The 19,773-nt window shown below is 57.2% G+C and overlaps 1 protein-coding gene across 1 annotated transcript in view; it reads left to right on the top strand.

Annotated features, from left to right (window-relative positions):
• The first annotated feature begins 1,288 nt into the window (after positions 1-1,288).
• The window catches only part of KCNK9 (potassium two pore domain channel subfamily K member 9), a 92,028-nt gene continuing 73,543 nt past the window's right edge, over positions 1,289-19,773 (top strand). The window contains exon 1 of the mRNA XM_060128253.1: positions 1,289-1,967. Within this exon, the coding sequence (XP_059984236.1) occupies positions 1,289-1,967 (679 nt within the window). The remainder of the gene's footprint in view (positions 1,968-19,773) is intronic.

Here is a 19,773-nt window from a genome sequence, read left to right as displayed (position 1 = left end):
CCCGGGTCCCTCAAACTCTCCGCCTCTCGTGGTTGCATGTGCTCTCGGGGAGCTGGCCTAGAACGGCCCAAGCAGCCTCATTTATCCTCCCATCCCCCGCCAAAACCTGCTGGTGGCTCCGCCCCCCACCCCCTCTCGGGCGACACCCAGTCCTCGGCCCGCCTCCGCCCCCTCCCCGGCTGCACCGGCCGCCCCTCCCGAGCTCCCTTCCCGTGCGCCCTGCGCCGCGCTCGGTCTGCAGCGGGAGCCGCCGCGGCAGCCTCGCCAGCTGGCTGGTGACCAGGCGGGAGGTGGCGCGCCCGGGAGGCTGCGGGAGGGAGGGAAGAAGGGAGGGAAGAAGGGAGGGAGGGAGGGAGGCCGGGCCTTGGCTTAGCCCGGCCCCCGCCCCCCGTGGCCCTCCCGCTGGAGAGGGGCTGCCGCGCGCGCGCGCGCGCGCACACACACACACACACACACACACACACACACACGCCCGCCCGCGCGCACACACCCGCGCGCTCCCGCGCGCGCATACACACACACACACGCACACATACACACAGGCACACATACGCACAGACACACGCACACACACTCGGGCTCCCTCCGGCGCGCACGCACGCAGCGCTCCAGGCAGAGCGGCGCTGCGGCCGCCTCCCCGGACGCCCGGACGCCGGAGGGCCCCGACCCCCGCGCGGCTCATGCGCCCGCGCCCACCCCGCATCTCCGCGAGGCCCGCGGGACCCCTCCCGCCGCCGCCTCCGCCGCGCCCGCCGCCCCCGGAGGAGCGGGCTGGGCGACCGCCGCCGCGCCGTTTCCCGGCCGCCCCCGAGGCCGCTCCGCCGCGGGCCCTGCCACCCGGGGGCCGCGCCCCGCTCCCGCGCCTCGGGGGCTGAGCCGAGCAAACTTCGTGGACCGGCCGACGCCTGGCTGGGACCCCGCCGCGTCCCGGCTCGCCTGGGTGGACGCAGCGCGCTCGGACCTTCGGGCACCCGGCCGCCCCAACCGCTGCACCTGCTCGGCCCCCTCCCCGCTCGCTGGGGACTCCGGAGACGCCGCCACTTCGCAAACTTTTTCACCCCCCTCAAAGGGGAACGCGGAGGGGTAAAAGGGGCAGGAGGTCCCGCGGGGCGCGTGCGGACCTGTGGTCTCCTAGCTGGGTGCCGCCTCCCCGGAGCCGACCCGGAGGGGCGCGGGCCCCGGCGTCCGCGCTCCGGCTCCCGCTCCCGCCCCTGCTTTTCCGGCGGGAGCTGGGGGCGGGGTGCGGAGGGCAGCGAGGCCCGCGCGGTGCCCGGCGGGGCCGCCGTGCATGGCCCTGCGCAGTGGGGCGGGCTGTTTCGGCCGGGTCTGGCGCAGGGTGGCGGGGCTCCCGGACGCCTGGCCCCGGCGCTCGAGCAGCCTCCTGTGCCTGTCCGCCTTCTCGCCCGAGCCCGGGCCCGCGCCGCCCCTGCCCCGCCAGCCGCCTCGCGGTGGCGGCGGCTGTGGCGGCCCCGGCGGAGGGGGGCCCCCCCAGCCTCCCCGCCCCCCGCCTCCCCGCTGCTGCTGCTGCTGCTGCTGCTGCTGCTGCTGCCGCCGCCGCTTACAACTTGGAGGCGGCGGCGGCGGCGGCGGAGGAGGCGGCGGCGGCCGCCGGGCGCTGCAGTGGGACGCGCGCGGCTGCGAGCCTGCGGGACATGCCCCCCGCGCCGGCTCCTTGCTGGCGGCCATGAAGAGGCAGAACGTGCGGACTCTGTCCCTCATCGTCTGCACCTTCACCTACCTGCTGGTGGGCGCCGCCGTCTTCGACGCCCTCGAGTCGGACCACGAGATGCGCGAGGAGGAAAAACTCAAAGCGGAGGAGGTCCGGATCAAGGGCAAGTACAACATAAGCAGCGAGGACTACCGGCAGCTGGAGCTGGTGATCCTGCAGTCGGAGCCGCACCGCGCTGGCGTCCAGTGGAAATTCGCCGGCTCCTTCTACTTTGCCATCACGGTCATCACCACCATAGGTAAGGGCTGGGCGCGCCGCCGCCCGGCTCCCCGCGTCCCGGGAGGAGTCCGGGGAGGCGGCTGAGCGCGCGGCGCAGGGCTGGGTGCGGGGCGCCGAGGGTTAAACGCAGCCTGTCGCCGGGGCCCCTCCCGCAGCGCCCCCTCCTCTCCGGGAGCCCCCGCCTCTCCTGCGCCTCCGCGCCGTCTCACCCCTCGCGGACCCCACCCGGTGCCCTCCTCCGCGCCGGTGTCTGGGCCGGGCGTGCGAGCCCGGAGCGAGCGTGCCGGAGCCTGGAGGGCGGAGGCGCCACTTTTGCAAAGAGAGTGGAGCGCTAAGAATAATCCCACAGCAGACACCCACCCACCCACCGCCCCGGCGCGGGCTGGGCTGCGCGGGCCTCCAAGCCTTACACTTACTACCTCTCCGGGAGTTGGAGAGGGCTGGCCTGGCACCTGCGGCGCGGAGACCGACTCAGGTGGCCGCGGACGGCTCTCGGAGCGAGGCAGGCGCTGACCCTCGCCAGCCTCCAGCCTCCTCCGAGCCCAGGTTTCAGTTCTCCTGACTCCTGGCTCCTCTTCTTCCATGCTGGAACCTGGTCGTGCCAGGCCCCTGGGAGGAGAGGGTTTGCTCTTTGGTGATGGGGGCGGGGGCGGGGCGGTGGCGGCCTGGTGAGAGGCTCTAGGAGCGCGGTGGAGAGCCCGTGGGGGGGCAGGACCAGCCCACCCCCAGGCTGTGCCGGTGGGTAAGGCACGTGTGCGTATTGCCCAGAAGCCGGGGAAGTTCAGCTCCGGTCCAGGGAGAGAGTCCAGTTGGTACACCCTGGGGATTCCTGTGGGTCTGAGCCCGAAGGTGCTGCCCGTGAAGCAGCCTCTGGTGGGCACCTAGGGCAGGACCCCCACTGAGGCCAAGGGGTTCAGGCAACTTGCGTCCATCACCCTTGGAGACCTGTGGGAAATAGAGCAGGTCACTTCATCCCAGTGGATTTGGGGCTGCCCTCCCCACGCCGCAGGAGGCAGGGTGGTGTCTCTGTGGTGTGCACCTTGTCCCAGCGCGGCACCCGGCCTCTCATGGCCACCTCCGTGGACCTGTCAGGGCCACTGTATTGGCTCGGGGCCACCTCTAGTTTGCTCCCCTCCAGTTCTCTGTGCCCCTGTGCCCTGAGAAGAGGCCTCGTCTTCCCCATCCTTCTCTCCGTCCCTCCTGCCTGACTTCTCTGGACCTCCTTCTCTGATTTTCCCCTTGATATTTTTCTCTCTCTGGAAAGCTCTGCGTGCCGAAAAAACAGGATTTCTCAGTGCCATATGCAACAGGAAGCACCAGCACAGGACGGCTTGTCTTTCCTTCTTGGTTGAAAAGAGTTTTTAAGAGAGTCATCTTGTTTGAAATGTTTAATTCATTGGTGTAGGTTTTTATGTTTTCAGGAGGAAATTGTCCTTCTGTTGTCTGTGGAACCAGCTTTGCTCCTCTTGCCACACGTCCTTGGCCCAGGGGCCAAAACACAGTAGAGTCCTTCCTTTCCCACCCTGTGCTTCCAGCTCCTGAGAGGGCCAGCCAGTCATAACCATCGTTCCTGTTCTTCACACTTCCAGTGTGAGCTGTGGCCGTGACACACATGCACAGGGCGTCCATCCTGCGGGGCAGGGGCCTGCTTGCGGGAGAGCCGGGGATATGCCTCCAAAACTGACCACCCCTGGGGAGGGGAAGCACTCATCGTTCCCTAAAGTGCCTTGAGTGACGTAGACCCAACTCAGATGAAAGCTGCGAGCGTGCTGGCCACCAGTAGTGAAGTGAGCACAGGAAACCTTTGGCCGGTCCCAAGAGTTGAACTGCAACGTTGAAGAGACGGTTGGAGTTAAAATCAAACCTAGAGATGTTCCGTTTACCTGATAAGGTTCTTATCGATTGCGTTTATTGATTCTGATTGGCAGTTCTGGGCATATGCCTCTAATGGTTAGGGCTCCAAAGAGGGAGGGGCAAAGCAGGGTGGCCAGGTGGAGCGTGTGGAGGGGCAGCCGATGACCGTGCTGGCTTATTCCTCACTTCTTTTGTTGAGTTTTCAACAGATTTTCCGGAAAGAGAGGGTGGAATATATGTGTAAGGCTAGGAAGAAAAGACTGTCCTAACTCAGCCGCCCTGTGGTGGAAAGATGCTGAACCTGGAGCCCGCTGACCGGGCTTGGAACCTGGGTTCCATGAAGGGCAGGGTGGTGTGCTGACTCCCAGCCTGTTTCCCCACCTGTAGAAGGGGCGTGACGCCGTAACCTCCCGCCAGGGTGACTCTGAAGGGCCAGTGGGATCCCTCGTGCCTGCAGCCGCCTGGTACAGCGCTGTGTGCACTTCGTAGGTGAGAATCCATGAATTTTGACATCAGCTAAGCCTGACTCTGCCCTAGGAAGCTGTTTAGCTCTGAAGAGCTCCAATTTACGGGAAACCAAGCACCTATCTAGTTAATTCTGTTTGTTTTCTTCTATTTTAATATAAATGCAAATTAAGGTGCTCCTAGGCCTAGACCAAAACCCAGCCCCAAGCCAGGCCCTCCAAGGAAGCGCCTCCTATCCGACAGTGATGGTAATGAGTCGGGTGCGTCTTCAGGGGCGCTCTTCTTTTTAATCTAACCTTGAGCGGTTTCTTGAGTGTGCATGCTTCAACTCTGAGCTCGGGTCTCCAAGGTGGGGCGGGAACCACCCTCACTCCCTCTGCTAATGTACGCTGCTTCCCGGATGCAGTTAGTAGCGCACTCGTGAACGGGATTTTAAGAACATGTATAATTACCACTCTGCCTTGGACCTGTGGCCGCCGTTTTCGTCAGAGCCTTTGTCGGACTCTCACACTGACCGCCGGCCAGCTCTCCCGGGAGCCCGGGCACAGGCACCTTTGTCCTAAGGAGGGACGAGCACAGGTCCCACCGGCTCCAAGAAGGCAGATTCACTCCCATCGCTGCTCCAGTTCTGGGTGCCGTCCGTCCCCGCTCGCTGCTTCTGATGTCTGTGCCACTTGTAGCTGCTGCCCAGGAGATGGTATTGTTGCGTTCTAAATTTGGCGAGCCCGAGGCCTTCGGAACTCTCCATCGTGTTCAAGATGAAAACTCCTTCTGCATCCCCTGCCGTGCCCATCTGATTAGCAGGCGGGTTGGAAACCCTCCCACCTGCCTTCCTGAGCTGTTGGTAGGAGTGGTGGCAGTCAGGAGTCCCCACGGCCAGGGGCTGTAGAGCGCCTGCTCCGAATTGCTCTGCTCAGGGCTAAGGCCTGGGTGGGAAGGAACCCCCAGCACGCGGGGGCTCTTCCTACAGGAGGCGCTTGAGGCCAAAATTGTGTCCCGCCATCAGCGACTACTTCTGACAACAGCGGGAATCTCCAGACACTTCTCTTTCGACTCTAACATCTGTGTTCTAAGTAGTTACCACCTTCGGGATCATTAAAGAGGAAACTGTGCTTAGAATTCAGATCTCATTTGGAGGATCTAAGAGGCCGATTTAAAACCTGGGCCTCACAGGGGAAGGAGGGAAGGAAGGGCCCTGCGTTTTGTTTTTGCTGCTGTTTGGAGGAGGAACAGACTGACGTCAGGCCCTTTGGGCCCGGCTGAAGGCGGGGTGGCCGCTCCAGGGCACCGGCTCGGGGTGGGGCACAGTCCCAGAAGGTCTGCGCTCCTGCGGGCTCCCTGCTCAAGGTCCCCCGCCCCAGAATGCAGTGGGGCACCCCTTTTCTCGCTCATCCGCGGGACCTTGAACAGACTTCTCACCAAGTGGAAAGCGTGTCCCATGTCCTCCTCTCGCGCCCTGGGGTGCAGGTTTCGATCCACGGTTTACACTCTCGCTGCGTGCCAGACCCTCCCTGGCCTGTGCTGCCTCTGGGGCTCTGGGGACCGTCTAGATGACAAGATAAGGCCTGGCCTTGAGGCAGGAGGGGAGCTGGAAACCCAAACAGTTGGGTGCAGTCCAGCGTGAAGCGTGGGGACAGCTAAGCTCAGTTAACCCTTCCCGAGCCACCGGCAGACAGCCCAGGGGCTGGGCGCGGCTTACCCTCTGCCCCTCACTGCCCCCGAGCTGTGCCCCCTGCCCTCCGCACCTCCCCCAGCTCCAGCATCGTTTCTGCCATTTGTTCTGCCCCTGGAGGAACCATGTCTCCTCCCGGCACCGGCGGGACCCGCACAGAGCCCCGCACAGAGTGGTCACCTCCAGAAGGACCGAGGATGGAAGCACCACTTCTACGCACGCGCACTCACGTCACCCCCAAGGCGGGAGGAGGTGTTGCCCCGATTTACAGATGGGGAAACTGAGGCCCAGAGGAGGCAGTGCCCACTGAGGCCGAGGGCCTGGAACTCTGCAGTCGGGATCTCCTTACCGCAGGCTCCAAAGATGGATTCCACCCAGGAGCCAGGGATGGGCCTGTGGAATGTTCCATCTGTGTCTTTCTGCTTCTCCCTTTGCCTTCACGCTTCAGGGAAGCTGCTCAGCCAGGCCCAGGTGAAGGACCCGGCCGCCCAGCACACCGTGGGCTGGACGGGAGGGCTGGGGTCTCCTTGTGACTTTCAGTATGGCAGCTGGTCGGGTGCAGGAGCACAAGGTGCCGTGTTCAGCTCCTCCCAGGCCTGCCCGGACCTGGCCTTGCTCGACGTGGCCCTGGCCCTCCAGCAAGCACGGCCTATTTATAGATGTCCTGGGGGAGGCAAAGGGGTGGGTTACTTGACTCGGGGTGACCTGAGAGAGACGGCTCTCCCGAGGCGTATGAGACACCCCGCTGAGGGCTCTGAGACGGCGCGGATCACAGGAGACCCCGTGTGCAGACATCTGTTGCCTTCACCTGCTCTCTCCGGATGGCCTGGACTTTCATCTGCTGAGTCCGGGGAGGTCAGAGCGGGAGGTGAGCCAGGCTTCCGTGTACATGTCTTCCCCTGTGGACCTGCGTTCGCACCTGCACCCATCCATCCCCCACACTGCTGCTCAGCCAGCCCTCCCTGCGCGTGTATGTCAGGCTCCACACGTCCCCGCATCCGTCCATTCTTCCCTCTCTGCTGTCGTCCACTTGCTCAGTCGCTCACTCCTCGTTGCTCAGAGCACTCACTTGGCTCCGTGCATTGTTCGTCCTTCCTCCGTCAGTGGGATGTTACCCAGTTCCTCCCATGGGCAGGTTAGGGTGGGTGCACGGCACCCCTGGCAGGGCTCAGTGAGTGTTAACGCCTCGATGGCAGGCGATTTTCACGTTGTTCCAGCCTCATCTCCTTCCTGCCAAATGGTCAGCCGATCCCAGTCACTTCTAATTTTTCAGAAAGTAGAATGTTCGTGTGGAGAAGCGCACGTGTCACAAGTGTATTGCTCAGTGATTCCGATAAACGAACCCTGCCATGCAACCAGCACTCAGATCAAGAAACAGAACATTACCAGCACCCACGATCCTGCCTCATCAGCCAGCCTTTTCTTGAACGCCTCTAGTGACAGGGAGCTCATCACTTCACATGTGATGCAGTGTGTGTGCTTAGATGAACGTTGAGGTTATTGTGTGAAGTTCTGACCTGTGGGCTTCCATGTGGAAGGGGGTGTGTGTACTTGGGGGGGGGTCTTCTCTTAAAGGGCTGGCCAGTCTCTATGGTGGTCACCTGAGGAGCGGCCTGAAGGTCTCCATTTAGAAAGTGGAACTCGGGGGCCCAGGCCCAGGAAAGGAGAGGGAACTCATTACATAGAGTGCAGGTGAGTCTGGAGTGGGATGTGTGTGGAGTGGTCCAGGGTGGGATGGGCTTGGGGAGCTAGGATGGACAGGTGGGCAGCCCCGGGCACCTGCCTCTGTGAGTCAGAACACAGAGCAGCCCCGCACTGTCTTCACACCAGCCGCGCCAGAGGACCAGGGAAAATGCCGGAGGAGATGAATGTAACGCCTGGTCTTGGCAGTGCTCTGGGAGGGAGTTAGGAGGCAAGGACCCTGGAATTCCCCGGTGGCGCAGTGGTTAAGAATCCGCCTACCAATGCAGGGGACACGGGTTCGATGCCTCGTCAGGGAAGATCCCATATGCTGTGGAGCAACTAAGCCCGTGCGCCGCAACTACTGAGCCTGCGCTCTAGAGCCCACGAGTCACAACTACTGAGCCTGTGAGCCACAACTACTGAAGCCCGTGCGCCTAGAGCCCGTGCTCCACGACAAGAGAAGCTACCGCAATGAGAAGCCCACACACTGCAACGAAGAGTAGCTCCTGCTCACCGCAACTAGAGAAAGCCCGTGTGCAGCAACATAGACTCGATGCAGCCAAAAAAAAAAAAGAGTCCATGGGCAGTGGAATCTGGGACGAGAGAGTCTGGTTGAGAATCCTTCCCCTCCACCCCGCGGATATCCTCCTCCAGGCCACCCATGGGCGGGGAGAGGGGGCGGGGTCTGGTGTTCATTTCCTTAAGGGATTTTGTTCAAAGTTCCCTTCTGCCTGTCCCAACTCTGGGACCTCCGTCTGTAGAAGGTTCTCCCTTCTAAGCTGCAGGCAACCACCCTGTGGCTTACAGTTCTCCAGCAGAAGGGCTGAGCAGAGCGTGGTTCACTTCCTGTCCTGTAACAGTCTTGGGGATTTGGAGATGGCCCCAGGGCCCCTGCGTTTCTGTTGATAACACCTTTGTAAGCTGGCCGCTCTCCTCTGAGCAGCTCTGGTGCACTCAGTGTGCTCTCCCAGTCGGGTCTGATCACGCAGGGAGAGCAGAGAATTTTCTCACCTCCGCTGGTCTGCACTGTACTTTTGTTCACGCTCCCAGTCAGTACCCCAGCATTTCTGGGCAGCCCCCTCCCTGCATTGACACGTTTCGAGCCTCTGGCTCATGTGAACTTCTCTTATTCTCTGTCTTGGACTGGGGTGAATCCAGGCCCTGACGTTGATCTTGGAGCGCAAAGCAGCTCTGTGTTGTGGACCCAGAGAAGAAGGGATGGTTGATGGAAAAATTTGCAGCAGGGGAAAATGAGAAAATTTAGGAGCGTCTGTGAATGCATTGGCCCGGCTTGCCAGGATGCTGTGAGATGTCTGTCCCTGGGCCCGGGAGAAGCAGGGGGTCCCCAGCTGATGACTGGCTGTAGCCCTCAGCCACCTCCGCCACCGTGCTCCTTCCTGGGGTCCTGAGCGATGACAGGCCTGGCCGGGAAACAGCTGCTCAAAGGCAGGGCTGCCCCGTGCGGTGGGCTTGCCCTGAACTGCCCTCACCCTCGTCGTGTCCCCAGCCCTGGGAAGAGCACTGGGTGGCAGTGAGGTGAAGGATGGCGCTGTGGATGAGCTGTGGCTGGCGTGAGGGTGCAGGTGCCCTTGGGTGGCAAGGGGCGTGCTGGGCTGGGCGCATGGAGAGCGGAGGGGGCCGGGGCCAGGCCCTACCTCTGGCCTTGGTCTTGTATCCGCAGGAGCGGGTCATGGTGCCGCTTGCCTCCAGAGCCTGAGTCCAAGGGACTCGGGGCCGCGGGCGGCAGGCAGATCACCGGCGGTCCCGTAGCCGTGGGCAGGACTGCTCACGTCTGCCTGTGCTGGAGGCCTGATCCTAGGCACGTCCCTTTAGCCTGGGGCTTTTTTCTCATCTGTGACGTGGGGGCGTAGGGCTTGGTGGCTCTCGAGCATCAGAGAACGTGCAGAACAGCCGTGGGAGGCCTCCTGTCCCGCCCCGGGGCTCTGCCGCGTCCACGGCGGCTGCCAGGTGCCTCGCTCCTCCTTGCACTCCGCCGGCTCCTGGCAAATTGGAGAGTCGTCATTTGCAGCTTCCCAGCCCTGCTCTCCCGCCCTCCCCCCCGGGGGACATCCCATCCCTTGCCTGTCTCCAGCCCCCGCCCCTGCTGGGTGCCGTGGCCCTGACCCTCGTTGGGGGGCTGCCCCATGCCCACTCTGTACTCAGAGAGCAGCCCCGGAGATGGAAAAGCTTCTGACATCCAGCGGAAGGAGGCTCCCGTGGTGGGATGCCAGGCTGGGGGCCTCGGGGGGCCTCTGGAGCCGTGGGGTCCAACCCTGGGCAGCAGGTTTTCTCAACCCAGGCCTGTTGAGAAAATACGGCTTTCCGGGAGGCCGCCTTGCACCCTGCAGCCACGGCGACCTTTCTGAAGCCCATGCCACCATCTTCCTCTGCCTCCGACACCCCTGCGCCCCCAACTTCTCGGGTCAGAGCCAGGCCCACCACGCCTCCTGCAGGGTGCCCCGGGCATGTGTTTGTTCCACAGCCTCCACAGGGGGCAACTGAGTCCCCAGGGCCGCTCAGGGCACCTGCCGGCGGCCAGGGTACGCGCTCGGCCCTGAGAGCTGGGGGGACGTTGAGCTGAGTGGTTTGGGGCCACTGGGCAGGTGCAGGCAGAAGCCTGGCCTTTTGAACTTCAGCTATTGGTTTTCAGGGAGGACAGCAGGTTAGGGACCGTCTTGCCAATGGGCAGCTTCTCACTCCCACGCCTTAGATGTGTGATCTCGGTCCCCAAGGCCATCGCTAGTGATGGGCTCGTGTGAGTCTGTCCGGCACCTGGCGGGAAGAGACACCCACCTGTGAAACAGCCTTGGGCTGTCACCAGCCCTGCTAGACGTGAGGTACAGGAAGGCGAGAGGCTCCCAGCGGGCAGCATCACCAGGCGTTTGCCCGGGGCTGAGGCGCTCAGTGTGTTGTCATGGCACCCAGCCCTCCGCCCTGTTGCGCCCTGCCTGTCCCTCCCGCCCTGTGGGCCCCCAGACCTCCCTCCACCTCTCCCCACGCCCCCTGGGACACCACTGCCGGGCAGTTCCCACCTGGGACCTTGCCCGTGCTGTCCCCTCCACCCAGCCTGGCCCCGTGCACTCACAAGATGCTGAGACTACTCGTGTCTGTCCTCTGGACGCTGGTCAGTAGGTGACAGCAGGGGCCTGCACTGTGCTAGGTCTGCTCACATGAAAGGCGCTTGAGCGCTGGGGTCAGGCCTTTTATCCCAGTGTCCCGAGCGCCTGGCACATACCGGGCCCCAGAAGGTGTTTGATGATTGACCCCCCGATGGCCCGTCAGGAACAAGATGTTATACTCAGGGACCAAAATGTCAGTAAACGTGAAGCACGCGGCAGTGGTGTCTTTGGTCCCTGTTGGCCATTTGTTGGAGGCGTGCAGGGTGGCACACATCTGGGGTGCTGTGGGTTTCAGGGGCGGGTGAGGCCTGCTGGGAGTGAGGGGCAGAGCCAGGCGCCGGCAGCCACTTTGGGAGCTGCAGCCCTGAGGTGTCCAGGCTGGGCACAGCTGCTCCCTGGACCTTCCCCGTGCGCACGCCTGCCCCCCTTGCTGTCCCTCTCCCACACCTTTGCGCACAGGGGAGCTTGGTGAGGACCTACCTGCTGACTCTTGGGGGTTCCATTAGGTACTTCCGTGGTGCCCACTGGCAGTGTCCCCACTTCTGCGGGCAGGAGACCATGATTGCTCATGGCCCACAGTGAGGATCCTGGCGTGAGGGCTGCAGAGATCGCGGGCTGTACGCAGGGCCCCGGCTCTGGTCACCGGGTGACCTCGGGCTGGGGCAGGGTTCTCCCCGTGCACCACTGATATTAGGGGCTGGATACCTCTTTGCAGTGGGGACCGTCCTGTGCATCGCAGGACACGGAGCAGCCTCCCTGGTCTCCATCCTCTGGTTGCCAGTGGCAACCCCCCTCCCCCACCCAGTAGTGACAAATAAAAATGTCTCTAGACGTTGCCAGATATTCCCCGAAGTGCGGAATGTCCCCTGGCCTGGTGACTTCCCTTCCCGGAGCCTCTTCTGCAGACTGGGAGAAAAAGCCACCTTCCGAATCATGGCCAGAGGGGGCCGAGCGGTGTGGCGTGTGCGTGTGCGCAGTCAGTGCCTGGGAGGTGGGTCCCTTCCCTCTCCCTGCCCCCTCCTCCTGCCCAGAGGAGGCCTCACAGCCACACGTCGGGAGGGAGGTGACTCTGGCGTTGAGCTTTCAGGCACAGTCCCATGTGGATGGGGGGTGGGAGCCCAGGTGGGGCTGAGGCGAGCTCGCTCACTCTGGGCAGGTGGGGTGAGCTTGGAGGTGTTGGGGGGAACCGTAGGAGGGCGCTTGGCTTCCCCACCTCACGCAGAAGCTCTAGGCAGCGTTGTTGTGTGTCAGGGAGCACGGAGGGTGTGGTTCCTGCTCCAGCCCAGCGGCGAGGCCCCAGGTACGTCTGGAGGCAGCTCGGTGTCCCACAGGCTGCACCTACAGTGTCGGGACCTTTTCTCTCTTGGACTCTGGTGGGAGATGACTGCTCGTGATGCAGGGCTGGCCTGGCTGGGCTCTAACCACGAGTCTCGTCTGCGCCCCAGGAAGGGGCCTCGCCCAGGGCTGCTGCAGGCTGCGGGGGAATGTTCCCTTTGAGTCTGGTCGTAATGAAGGGTTTCCCAGTGTGAGCGCCATTTCCGGGGAGATAAAGACCTCTTTGCGCCCCCAGTGCTGAGGGGCCCTGGCAGTTAGCACAGTTGGTCTAGCATCCATTTGGGACAAGTGTTTAGGCCAGAGAGATTCGAGCGCCGACGCAGTGGATGCCCCGTGTGTGCTGGTTCACAGAGTAGCTCCTGCATCACGGAAGAGGGGGAGAAGTGAGCCGTGGCAGAGGTCGTTTTATAAAGGGGAGAACAGTCCCCACCACTCCCCTGTGGGCTCGTGGTCACATGCAGGAATGGCTTTAGCTTTTCATGTTCCCGCTCTCCTCGTTGCCCAACTGTGCTCACTGTTTTTATCCTTTCATCAGGATGAATCTGTAAGGGACTTAGTTCAGCTGCCGGTAGCAGAGAACCCGGGTAACAGTGACCAAACAGCAATGAAGGAGTCTGGGGCAGGTAGATGGGCTGACAGGTGGCTCCACGATGCCTTCAGAGACTCAGGCTCCTTCTATCTTTCTGCTCGGCCGTCTTAGCTTGGCTTTAGTTCTCAGGCTGGTGCCTCATGGTTCCAAGATGGCTACCCTAACTCCAGCATCACCTCTGGCATCCTTTCCTGGCAGGAAAAAAGAACAAAAGACAAAGGCATGTATCAGCTGAGCCTGCTCCTTTCTAAACAGCTTGCCTGTATGGTCCACCTAAGGACTTCTACTTACACGTCATCGGCCAGGACTTTGTCTTATGGCCAACTCTATCTGCAAGATATGTAGCATGTTGCTTTTCAAGCCAAATGGGTTCTGAAGGTGGGGAAGGAGTAGAGATAGGTATTGGTAGGCCCCCATGGTGTCTAGGCATTTCAGAGTCTTTTTCTCTTTAAGTTTATACCAAACATTACCTTGTGTTTCCGCAGTCTTAAGGGAAATATATTTTCACAGCTCCATATCCACTAAATGAATGTATGATCATCTATTTAACCACTTCTCTATTTATAGTGTTTTAATGTCTTTCCTTTTTTTTTTTTTGCCAATTATAGGTAGTGCTTTATTGAATGTGTGTGTGTGTGTGTGTGTGTGTGTGTGTGTGTGTGTGTGTGTGTGTGTGTGTGTGTGTGTGTGTGTGTGTGTGTGTGTGTGTGTGTGTGTGTGTGTAGATTCTGCTGGGTTATTACTTAAGGGTTTGCTGTGGTGGTGGGATTCCCAGGTCAGAGGCCATGAGCACCTGGCAGTGTTGTGTGTTGTCTTGTAAACAACAGCATATGGTGCAGGGCTTCTAGTCTCACTGCAATTTCAGCAGCCCTCAGCAGTGTTGAAGACATTTTTTGGATGTTCTTACTATTTTAGAACATCCTCTTAGCAATCTTTATGTGGCCTGGACCAGGTCAGGTGGGGTTAGAGGGACGGTGTCCACAGCTGTGAAAACCCATCCTCATCCCAGACTCAGCTAGTCCAAGGGAGTCTTGTGGGGGCAGTTGACACCTGGAACCCACAATCTCCTGGAGACCCCGGAACCAGGTGGAGGCAGGGGAGCCAGTGGGCCTTGGTCTGGCTCCCAGGACCGGGGGTTTTGCCTCATCAGTTCTGGTCCAGCCAGTTGGCTTCGTCACTGGGACTCTGAGCTGAGAAGCAGCTCCAGTGGGGAGGAGTGCTGTGATCGATTAGTCATGTGTGCCATGGGTATAGAATGGGCAATGGCAGTATCCCTGCCATGTACCTGCCCACCCCAAGCTAGCGAAAGATGTGACTTCAGAGGTGGAGGGCTTTTCCCTCAATATGCCTGGAGTGACATCTCTATAGAGGACTCTATGGATACGGATCGTTTGTCCCTGCTGTTATCTAGTTCACAAAGCAGGGTCCCATCCACTACCATGTCTCATCCACATAACAACCCTGTGAAATAGGCATGGTTAGGATTAACTCTGTTATGCCAGCGAGGCCAGACACGTCCAGTGGCTTCCCAAGGTCACACAGTGGCGTTTGGGACTTGAACCCAGGTCTTCTGCCCTCAAGCCCAACTTTCTATTCTTTATTCCACTGTTCACCTTCCTGGGATCATGGGTTGGATACAGGGCAGAAGATCTGCCTCGGCGATTATTGTCTGACAGGATTCAAAGGTCATCTGGTTCTACCCTTTCAGGATGGCATCGTTGCTTGACCCTCCAGTGACAGGGAGCTCACTGCCTCACTAAATTAGTAGGGAAAGGCAGATGTGGGACTGATGTTAAAACAAAAGAAGACGAAAGGTCTGTCATCTTGGTCAGGCTGACCAGAGCAGCCCAGGACAAGCTTAATCTCTAGTCCCTGTCACAACAATAGAGCTATCACTCATGGGGTTTTGTTTTTCTACAGATAACCATCTCAATTAACTGCATCCTCTCAACAACCCTATCAGATAGATATTTTCATGTATTCCCATTTTACAGATGTGGCTATGGAAGATCAGAGAGGGCAAGCAATTTTCCCAAGGTTACACAGCAAAATAACGTCAGAGTCAGGAGTTACACCCAGGCTGTCTGACTTCAGAGCCTGTGCTTGTTACTGTTTCATTATATACTGCTTCTTTTGACCTTCTATATCAGTTAGCTAGTGACGTGTAACAAATCACCTACAAATATAGAGGCTTAAAACAATGACCATTTATTATTGTTCACAGACTGTGGCTCACATGGGCTTGACCGCTCCAGAGCACTCAGCTGGGCAGCTTTTTTCTCATTGCTGGTCTGAAGCTGACGGGGCAGCTCTGTTCCAAGCCACTGTGTGTTTTCCTCTTGGTGATGGCAGAGGTGCAAGAGGGCAGTGAAAGCAAGTGAAGTGTCTTATGCCATGACCCTGCTACCGTGCTGTCATTTCTTCCACGTAACTGTTGTCTGAGGCAAGTCACATGACAAAGTCCAGAGCGTAAGGGCAGGAGATACACCTGCCCACGATGAGGCCAAGGCAGGGGTGCAGTCTGCTCATCCTCTTGGCTGACCAACAGTTTGTCCACGCCCCTTGCTGAGCCTTTCCTGCTCTCCGTGCTTAGCTGCCTGGCGCAGTGGAGAGAGCATAGCTCTGGACTCTCATCTGGGTTCAAATGCTGCCCATTTCATAGCTCTAAGATGTGCCGTTCTCTTATCTGTGAAATAGACAGTGTACCATCTACCTCTGTATCGAGCTCAGGCCGCCATAACAAAGCACCATGGACTGGGTAGCTTAAACACCAGAACTTTATATTTTTGCAATTCTGGAGGCCAGTAGTCTGAGATCAAGGTGTTGGCAGGTTTGCTTCCTCTGTGTCTTCACGTGGTTGTCCCTCTATGGGCGTCTGTGTCCTAATCTCTTCTTTTTTTTTTTTTTTTTTGCGGTACGCGGGCCTCTCACTGTTGTGGCCTCTCCCGTTGCGGAGCACAGGCTCCGGACGCACAGGCTCAGCGGCCATGGCTCACGGGTCCAGCCGCTCCGTGGCATGTGGGATCTTCCCAGACCGGGGCACGAACCCGCGTCCCCTGCATCGGCAGGGGGACTCTCAACCACTGCGCCACCAGGGAAGCCCCTAATCTCTTCTTATAAGGACATCAGTCACACTGGATTAGGGCCACCCTACCAACCTCATGTTAACTTAATCACCACTTTAAATACCCCCATCTCCAAATTTGGTCCCATTCTGAGGTGGGGGGTTGGGACTTCAACATATGAATTTGGGGGACACAATTCAGCCCATAGTATCTTCCTAGGACTGCTAAGAGCAGAACAATGGAAATGAAAGTACCTATCCAGGCCTGTCGTGCAGAATTCCCTCCATAAACATTGGTCTCTGCCCTATCACATGTAAGAGTGTGAGCGTATATCCTTACGGCCAAGGAGCTGCTGTTGCCCCGATGTATTAATTATCCTATCATTATTTTCAAAATCTGGTTATATGTTGGGTCAAAAGGCTGCCACGGTAGAGCGGACCCAGCCTGGGATGTGTCATCAAGAGGCCCGGGCTCAAATCCCTGCTCCAGCTCTTACTGGCTGGGAGACGGTGGGCAAACCCCTTCACTGGTCTCAGCCTCAGTGTCCCCATTTGTACACTCCGGGTGATCCTTCAGCATGTTTTGGGGTATATGAGGTCTACTGTGCTTCTTTTAAACTTCTTAATTGAATTTTCTAACAGGTAGCATGTAGTACTTCTGTAATGAAACACATACATACTAATGTTAAGTGTTTGGTGTGATTATTTTATCATGGTTATATATAATAAATGAGTCCTTATCTTTTAGAGATATATACTGAAAGGTTTAGAGATGAGATGATATGTCTGGGATTTGCTTCAAAATTATCTGAATTGCAGGGGAAGTGGATGGAGGTTTAGATGAAATGAGATTGGCCATAGGTTGTTAATTACTGAAGTTTGATTATTTGTGTTTGGGGTTTTATTATACTTCTAATCTCTACCTTAGTATATATTTGAACAAAACATAAAGTAAAAGTGGAAGTCTCTCGTCACAGTCTAGCCCCTTAGCCCCACTTCCAGGTAACAGCTGCCAGCAGGTTGCTGTGTAGAAGAGGATAAATTGGCTCCTATGCAGGCTCTGGCCTGCTCACAAGTTCCCTTTGGCCGTTACGTTGCTTGAAAATATTTTGAATTAGTTGCCAACATATATTGATCTTTCAAAAGAACCAGCTCTTGGTTTTATTATAGTATAGTAAGGTTATCTATCTTACTGATTTTTGCTTTTGTATTTATTAAATACTTACTTTACATTCTTTAGTTTTATTTTTCTTTTCTGCCCTTCACACACTGACAGTTTGTGTTTCTTAAATAAATGTATCAAAGGCTATACATGTTCCTCTGCATGCCACTTTGGCTATATCCCATAGGTCTCTCATTATCACTTATTTGTAAATAACTTAAAAATTAGTATTTTCTTTAATCCAAGAATTATTTGAAGTGTGTGTATGTGTTTTAAAATTATGCACACACACAGACACACACATAAAGTTAGCATAGTTGGTTATAAGCTTTGGAGCCAGACTGCCTGGGTATTATTCTTTCTTGGGCACTTGCTAACTGTGACCTTGGGCTTTTCCCATCTATAAAATTGAGGATAATGATAGGAATAATAGGAATAATAAATAATAATAATAATCACCCTCAAGTTGTTGAGAAAATTGTTAGCTATTGCATTCCGAAAGTTTAAGAGAGCTAATGTTTATTGAGTGTTCACTGTCTGTAGGCACATTTCTAAAGTATAATTTCTATATTCTAAGATTTACTATAATTTTTCTTTGTAGCTCAATGATTACTCTTTGTAGCGTTCCATGTATATTTGAAAAGAACTTATCTCTTTGTTGTGCATGAAGTTCTGTATAAATCTAAGTCAAACTTGTTTATTATGTTGTTCACAGCCTTTCAAGGGTTGAAACTAGTGATTATTGGCTAAATCAGCCTGCACACCTGTGCTTCTATACTGTTTTAAATGATCATTATTTTGTTAATTCTCATGCCTTTAATGGAGCACGTGCTCTGTCCGGTTTGCCACAGTCCCCACCATCACATCAGGTCACCTCACTCATTTCCTTCAGCTGCCTGTAGCTCTGTAGACATCTCTGCTTGTGCCCTTGCCTTATAATCATCTGATTGTCATTATTATTAGGTCTACATTATTTTTGAAAGAGATTGTTAGTGTCTCTTTCAGTCCTTCATCACTGTGGTTTGTCACTTTCTCCTTGTATTTCTGTCAATTTTAGTTTTATGTATTTTGAAGCTATCTGGTTAGATGCATAAAGGTTTGTGTTTCTCGTTCCTTCTTGGTGTGGAGATAAGCTTGCCTTTATAAAACATGCTTTTTTTTATTGTGTTTGATATTTTTTGCCTTTTGGGTTCTTTTTTTCCTGATATTATTTCTGTGCCTGCTTTCTTTTTTTTTGTGGTACGCGGGCCTCTCACTGCTGTGGCCTCTCCCGTTGCGGAGCACAGGCTCCGGACGCGCAGGCTCAGCGGCCATGGCTCACGGGCCCAGCCGCTCCACGGCATGTGGGATCCTCCCGGACCGGGGCACGAACCGGTGTCCCCTGCGTCGGCAGGCGGACTCCCAGCCACTGCGCCACCCGGGAAGCCCTGTGCCTGCTTTCTTTTATTAGCATTTGTTATATGTGTGTGTGTGTGTGTGTGTGTATATGTATACACACATGTTTTGAGCTTATTTTTACCCTCTCTCTTCTAGAAAGATTTTGATATTGCTTATAACCGAATGCCTAAAAATAAGGTACAAAGGTCCAGGAATCTGGGCTGTGTGCGTGTGTTTCACGTATATTAACTCTCATGATGGCCATGATAGAAGTTCAAATTTACATGGAGTTTCCTAGGATAAAGGACAAAAAGAAAACATGTCAAATGTTATAACTGCTATTGTAGAGTGTTTGGCACTAAATTGCACAAGAAGGGCTCGCTGAGTAATGTGTTGGTGTCACGAGCATCGATGTGGGCTGTGTTGAGATGTGGCTGACCTGGAGACAACCGGAGGACGTGGAGTTCCCGGGGGATGTCTGGGTGGAACATCAGGGAGTGACCGTGCTAGTCTCTGTGGTGCTCTGTCCAGGGCCATCTGGGCTCCCAGTTCCTTTGATTTTCCTGCTTGGTCTTCTTTACGTCTTGTCATCTATACCCATGTTGATCATATCTATGTTCCAGGCAGGAAGAAGAAGGGTGGGCTAAAGGTCAGAAGGGTATGCCAGCTGAGATTGCCCTTTGAACAACCTTGCCTGGAAGCCCCACCCAGCAACTTTTGCTTCTCCCTCATTGGCCAGGGGTGGATCCTGTGGCCACACTTAGACCAGTCATTGGAAGACGATGGAGAAGGGGGTGTGGCTGCGTGCCCGATTTCACACGTGCCTGAAGGCCTAGGGAACCGGAAGCCCAGACTTCTGGGGTAGCAGGGGCCTCCTGGCAGCCTGTTCAGAGGCCTTGCAGGTCCCGCCTGCCCACCGCTGGTAACGGGCAGCTCTCTGAGCCTCGGCCGTGGTCACCTACCACACGGCCTGGCGTGTGATCTGGAGCCGCGTGGTCAGCTCCGGCCCCTCGGGCAGGTTTCCCTTCCCTGTCTGGGCTTTAACTCCGGAGTGGGAAGTGAGTCCGCGGACGAGGTTGGCTCTGAGGTCTCCGGCGGCTGGCGATGGAAACCCTTGGACCTGCTGCTGACGACGCAGGCCACTGGCTGCTTTGTTTGCTTCTCGGGGTGTCCCGAGAGTCCCATGGCAAAGGCATCCGAAGAGGAGATGGAGCTGAGGTGGGGAATGCTGGCGGCAGGGCATCACCTCGTGTGGGAGAGGCGAGCAGAGGAAGCTGCGGCCCGGGTGGTGATGCTTTCCCTGGCTACCTTCTGCTCACGCCTGGTGTCCAGACCCCTGCTCTCCACCCCTCTGGCAGGGGAGATGCTGGCAGGCCGGTGCCCTGGTCTTACATCTTGCAGGGCCCATCAGTGACCTTTACAAGGTGGGGTGTTAAGTGCTGTTGGTACCTTGTACTCGCTTCTTCCTACCCAGGGGGCGTTGGCCGTCAGCCAGGACCTTGTCC

This window comes from Lagenorhynchus albirostris, chromosome 17 (assembly GCF_949774975.1).
Source record: "Lagenorhynchus albirostris chromosome 17, mLagAlb1.1, whole genome shotgun sequence".
NCBI classification, from domain to species: domain Eukaryota; kingdom Metazoa; phylum Chordata; class Mammalia; order Artiodactyla; family Delphinidae; genus Lagenorhynchus; species Lagenorhynchus albirostris.
The sequence above is the reverse complement of the archived record's forward strand: the minus strand, read 5'-3'. Positions and strand labels throughout refer to the sequence as shown.